Below are 6,036 nucleotides of genomic sequence, written 5' to 3'. Positions count from 1 at the left end.
GACAAAGCACTTCTGCTTCCGAGTGCATAGAAGGAAAAAAATATAGGCCTATGCATACTGAATCTACATTTAAGAGGCACAAAAGGATTCTTCATACACCCACAGTCGTTTTAGGCCTGACATAAACACTCCAATTAAACGCTTCTCTAGACACCACAGTGGTGCTCGACAGTTTGTTGGGCACGTGTAGATGCAGACACACACTGTCTGGCTGCAAACTGAGCTGAGTGGAAGTGAGGAGTGGGTGGGCAGCCTATTGTCCATCCTCATATCCACCTTCCCCTTCATATCCTATTTTCCATGACCATGAGTGCTACTCCTGCCTGACACACACTTGAGTAGCCTCAGCTGACTCACCCAGACCTCAAACAAGCCTCTTGATCAGGTCTGAGGCCGGTGAGGGTCACAACGACTTTTATGGAGACCGACAACCTATGCCAGCTCCCACCTGAACTGCATTGGGTACAGGGGTGCTTTATCGGTACCCGTATAGGTAAACTGATGCTACAGTTTGAGAGACAGGTGTCCCTAAATGTAGGCTACTGTACAAAATCTACCAAAGATCGGTCACACTGCATATGCACCAAAAAGCAGAGTTCACATAACCCATCACTTTAAAAAGTAAATATTCTGGCTGGGAAATTGGAGCGTCAGCCTATCACTTTTGCTTCCAGCCCCAAATATATGTTTAAAAAGGACCTAAAATAAATATCTGCTTTTGTGACGTTGCCGTGTCGATGCACTGCAGCTAATATGCCAATACAGCATCCCCATCCTTCACACACGCAACACCCTTTGAGCAATTCTCCAGCCACCCTTCACAAGTTTCTCTGCTCCAACATCAGGTTAAAGGGACATCATTTAGCTTACCCCTCAAAACACCCTCCAATGCTGAAGCTCTCCATCAGAAGGCATCCCCCATCAGCTCACACAGCTAGAGCACTGGTCTGGGAAGACTATCAATTTTAATCCAAAAAGTGTCCATGTCTTACAATAAAATCTCACCCTGATGCATCAGTCCTTTCAGACCAGAGTTCTGTCAAGCACCGTTTGAAAATGTCCAGTTAAATTACACTACAGCAGTCAAATTAAAAATTGTCTGGAGCCTGGACTCATAAGCCCAATTTCCTCCTCTCTACCAAAAGGTCAGTTTGAGGGGGGAGGCAACTTCTAAAGCAAAGACTTAAAGACCATACAATGTTTGGGTACCAGTCATTTTAATATGTGGCCCCACTGGATACAACTTATTCCTGCCACCTACTGGTCATAACATAAAACTACCATTTCAAAGCAGAAGAAACAAGGATTTGAAAACATTTTTTTATTTCTGAATATATAACAAACAACATGTAGAAAAACACATTTGAACAGACATTCCAGAATCTGTGGACAAACAAATGACATTTTAGATTCATAAATACAATTGACCTTGACTGCAATCAAATCGTAACATTAACACATTTGCATAGGCTTTGATTACCTCATTCATTCAGTTTTTGGCCACCTCCTGAAAAAAAGTGAAACCAGTCATGAGATGAAAAGCTTTTTTAACTTGGGATCAAAGCAACAGCATTCTGAAAAATTAAAGGATGCAAATAAGAGATTACAGCACCATTTACCTTTTCAACATCCTTGGCACCCTTCTCAAATTCAGTGTAGCCATCTCCGTTACTCTGCTCATCTCCGCTAGGCTATGAAGGGAAAAGGAAAATGTCAGTTTCTGTTGCTAAACTAGTGCCTTCTACTGTACCTGGCCAGAAAAGCCATTTCTGATGAGAAATACAGAATTTCTGCAAGAACCCCAAATACAGGCTTCAGTTTGGCTTTGCATGTTTGTGACAGGCTGACATTGCAAGCTTAAGATAATAGCCAACACAACAGTTCAACAAAAATCAGTAGCAAAAGGGCCCTCACACTTGACATTTTAAACTCCTGAGCGTTCCCATTACCAGTGTATGGGAAGGGTCAGGCCAATCAAAACCAAGTCCATTTCACCAAGCAGTTGCACTTGCCAAATAAAGTTCACGACTCTTGGGCAAGAGCCTCCATTATAGCATCATTTACCTTGTCACTTTCTTGGCAGCATGATTCAGGTGAGACCAGACACTTACCGCTTTGACATCCTCGATTACAACAACACCTTGGTCAACGTCAAGTTCGCTCATGTCCCCAGTGTCGTTATGGGAGCAGTACTCCTCACTGTCCGTGACTACGTTGCCAGGCTGAGAATGGACACAGGGCCAGGGTTGAGGTTTTAATGCAAAGGATCAGTACATTTTTGAAGTTCTAATTTTACAGAGAACTAGAAGTGTTAATCTGACTCGAGTTACAGTAACAGACTGCACTCACCTCATAGTCAGGGTCCTCTGAGTCAGGTGCATCAGACGCACCCACATCCGCATCCTGCAACAGGACCTGAAAAAAAAAGGGTCAAGTGTGAACCAAGGAGGGAAAAAAATGGCATGAAACCAGTTCCGTGACCGATTTTCCAGGTGGTGAAAACACATCCAAGGCCAATAGAGCAAAGCAAGCACTCAGCAGATTGCTACTGTAATGGACATAAACATTAGGCTGGCATAATTTAGAGAGAAAATAAAAATCAATGGAAACTACACATTGCGTTTGCCCTCTTCAAGTCTAAAAGTAGTCCCTTGCCCAGTTTAAGAACAAGCTGTGATGGGGCTAAATTGGTACACAAGTCCAATCACATACCTCACAGTCAGGGTCATCCGAATCAGGAGAGTCTGAGGTGGCCGCTTCCTGTATTGGCATTACAAGACAGAAGGGACTCAAATTAACGATTGACCAATTTACGATTACTTGATAAACTGTGATTTTCGTTGAAAAACAAACTATTAAATCTAAAAGATAAAAGAAAATGCTTAAGTTAAATACTATTGATACTCTTTAATCCAAAGTGATTTAAAATCTCCACTATTCACATGCCCAATACACCCAAGTCTTTGTCAAATTGGTGATTCATTTAAATCAATAAATGAATCCATACATTTGACATCCCTACAAGACAGTTACAAAAACACTTGGTCAACACAGTTTACTTCCAATGACAGACCAAACGATGACTGGGCAAGATTAAAATGAGAAACTAAAAAAGTACCTGGTTGACGTCTTTAATTACAGCATGGCCGTCTTGAACCTCAATGTCGCTCTCGGTGTCGTTGTGAGAGCAGTACTCCTCACTGTCGGTCACTACACTGGTAGGCTGAAAAAACAAATACTCAAGTTAAAAACAAAAACGCAAACACAGCCCAACTTCAAAAAGGTACATTCCAATACACATAAAATTCTGTGCACACAGTTCAGAACCGGACTCAAACACACAACTCTTGTGTGGGAGGCACCCATGCTACCAGGTGAGCCTGCTAGACTCTGTCAGTAGCACATTTGTTTGGTTGTGACCCACTGAGCTGTACTTGCTGACATCCAGTACACAAGACTGAAGACCTGGGACACCACTTTGGGTTTTAACATCTTGTGAGGTCAGAATAAAGGAGAACACATGTAAGAAATGTGCTCCATCATGACAATACAGGTCATCTTAGCTGCATGTGACTGGGGAGGACACCAACCTCATAGTCCGGGTCATTTGGATCCTGTTCGCCGCTCAGCTCCTGATTGAGGGCGTCGACCCAGGATGGCTGCTCCACCTCTTCCTCATCGTCATCATCCTCCACGTCATCTTGTTTCCTCTTGCTGCCCTTGCCATGGGGTTTGGTAGGGGAAAACTGCACCTCTAAAACACAATGTTAACAGTTGACACTTCATGAAGTACGAAGCCATTTGTGTACAGTAGATCAAGAGGGCAGCAGCTGCTTCAGTACACCCTTTCAAACACTCCATTAAAAAAAAGATGAGGAAAGCCCTTTCAGTTCAAATTAGACCCCCCAACTGGATCAGGTTTTTAAAAGAAATTAAAAAACAGCTTCATTTGAAATCAGTCTTTTGGTCAAAGTAAGTAGGCTACTTTCTATAACACTACCTTTCTCCTCACGCACATTGAATGAGTTGTGTTTGATAACACTCGTAGGCTATACAAAAATCGTATTGGTGTTGCTATAGTGTCAGGTAGATGGGTGAATACGTCAACGTGGGGGGATTAATCAACGTCAATAGTTTAACGTTGGCTGCAAGTGGACTTTTTTATAGAGTAGTGTGGTGGTCAAGACCGTGAGGAGCAGAGGTGAAATTATTTTGTACCTGAGCAAACTGTGCGGCCGATGCTGGTGCACACCGGGTAGCCCAGCGCATTGCGAATCCTGCCGGGGATGACGGCTAGCAGTATGCGAGTGGCTCTCCATAGTCGCTTGCGGCCCGTCTGACAGGTGCGTGTGGGAGACTCGACTCCAGCAGGGGACAGGGGCTTCTCGGGACCAGAGAAACCGAAAAACCACCAGAATCCGCGGAAAGCACGCATCTGTAAAAAGGACAAGTGTGTTTGATTAAAACTGAACTTGTTTATAAGGTCAATCCAAAATAAATACACCGCTAGACCACCACAATGACCACAAATATGCAAGTTGAGATCACAGGCCAAAATGACATTTGGCAGAGCAATTCTAATATGCACGCCCCGTGTACGTAAACAATGCTAATGTGACTTAGCTGGATGTCAGAAAAACTTCATACCACCAATCTGAGCGGCCAAATCTGAGAAATTCGACAGAGCGCTGTGGACACCACACCAGCTCTCTTCGGGGTAGAAACTTCCTGCAAGAAAAATACACAAATATTGCAGAGCAAAAGAGAAAGCCTTCATTCCACAGACACACACCCCAAGTAACACTGAATTAATCTGAGGTATGCTAATCATGATAGCAAACACGTGTAGCATCTTGTCAAGTTCATTGTGAAGCTTGCCTGCTTTCAAACCAAACAATGTTTCAGAAACACCGTCTAATTGGTTGCCTCTCGGAGCATTTTCACAGAAGTACTTCTACAATATACAAGTTTCGGAAAAAAGAATGTACAAAATCTAACCTTAGACTGGCTTGTTTCCTCCTGCACGACCACAATGTTGCCCTCAGAGGTCATGCTGCTTCTTGGATGACGGGATGCGCGTGAACTTGGCCACCCAGGTGTTGGCATAAATCTAGAGCGTGCCGAAGGTAAGCCAATCAAAATCCGTTCTAGAGCAATCACTCCACTGACCCACAGCTGTGACCGACTTCACTAAACAGTTGATTCATTTTTGACGACTTGCGACGGGTTGATGGGATGCACTAGGCCCAGAACTATGCGTTATCCGTATCGCTCACTTGTTTTGATGTGTTTCGGATTATGAGAACATTTATGATGGGCCTTGAACATGTAATACGTTTATTCAAAGCGAAAAGGAGCATAAATAAGAATAGTTTAGTCTAGGCCATGCCTAGTGTTAATAATAATAATAATAGTAAGAAGAAGAAGAAGAAGTAGGTCTAAAACGAATAATAAGAATAATAGGCTTAATAATAATAGGCTTAATATTATTATTATTATTATTATTATTAACAATAATAATAATAATAATAATAATAATATATTATTATTGTTGTCATTATCATTATTATTATTATTATTATTATTATTATTATTATTATTATTATTATTATAATTATAGATGTGTTGTCTACTAAAATAACATGTAGGCCTAGACCAGTGATTCTCAAACTTTTTCAGACCGAGGACCACTTTGTCCCCCCAAAAATGTTCAGAGACCACCTGACAACTGAATTGACAGTTGACAGGTGCTAATTTGACACTGCTAATTTCAATGCAGATCACTTATTTTTTACTCACATGTATAATGTGGTTATTGTGATGAAAATAAGAGTCCAGCTATGCTTATCTTTGTAATAATGTTACAAATATAACCTACTGCTAGCTTGTCTTGGAAAATTACAAATCCCCGTACGGACTACCTGAGCTGTGTTGCGGACCACTAGTGGTCCCCGGACCACACTTTGAGAATCACTGGCCTAGACCCAGGACCTAGCCTACTGTAACTGGCCTGACGATTGTATTTATTAGTATTTA

The 6,036-nt window shown here is 42.0% G+C and overlaps 1 protein-coding gene across 1 annotated transcript; it reads right to left on the bottom strand.

Moving 5' to 3' along the window:
- Positions 1-1,306: 1,306 nt before the first annotated feature.
- On the bottom strand, positions 1,307-5,116 carry org (oogenesis-related gene). The gene is made up of 11 exons (XM_063200287.1): positions 4,999-5,116; positions 4,648-4,728; positions 4,219-4,435; positions 3,591-3,754; positions 3,119-3,223; positions 2,713-2,760; positions 2,350-2,415; positions 2,112-2,222; positions 1,620-1,691; positions 1,481-1,507; positions 1,307-1,383 (listed from the first exon to the last, which is right to left on the bottom strand). The coding sequence occupies exons 1-10, from the start codon at positions 5,104-5,106 to the stop codon at positions 1,490-1,492; spliced, it is 990 nt and encodes a 329-aa protein (XP_063056357.1). The 5' UTR covers positions 5,107-5,116; the 3' UTR covers positions 1,307-1,383; positions 1,481-1,489.
- Positions 5,117-6,036: the final 920 nt, after the last annotated feature.

Source organism: Engraulis encrasicolus, chromosome 6 (genome assembly GCF_034702125.1).
Source record: "Engraulis encrasicolus isolate BLACKSEA-1 chromosome 6, IST_EnEncr_1.0, whole genome shotgun sequence".
In the NCBI taxonomy this organism is placed as follows: Eukaryota; Metazoa; Chordata; class Actinopteri; order Clupeiformes; family Engraulidae; genus Engraulis; species Engraulis encrasicolus.
The sequence above is the reverse complement of the archived record's forward strand: the minus strand, read 5'-3'. Positions and strand labels throughout refer to the sequence as shown.

Excerpts from the sequence above, each read along its gene's own strand:
- org (XM_063200287.1), bottom strand. The coding sequence starts at position 5,106 with ATGCCAACACCTGGGTGGCCAAGTTCACGCGCATCCCGTCATCCAAGA. Across the intron at positions 3,755-4,218 it reads CGGCCGCACAGTTTGCTCAG|AGGTGCAGTTTTCCCCTACC; the intron begins GTACAAAATAAT and ends ATTGTGTTTTAG. Across the intron at positions 2,761-3,118 it reads TAATTAAAGACGTCAACCAG|GAAGCGGCCACCTCAGACTC; the intron begins GTACTTTTTTAG and ends ATGCCAATACAG.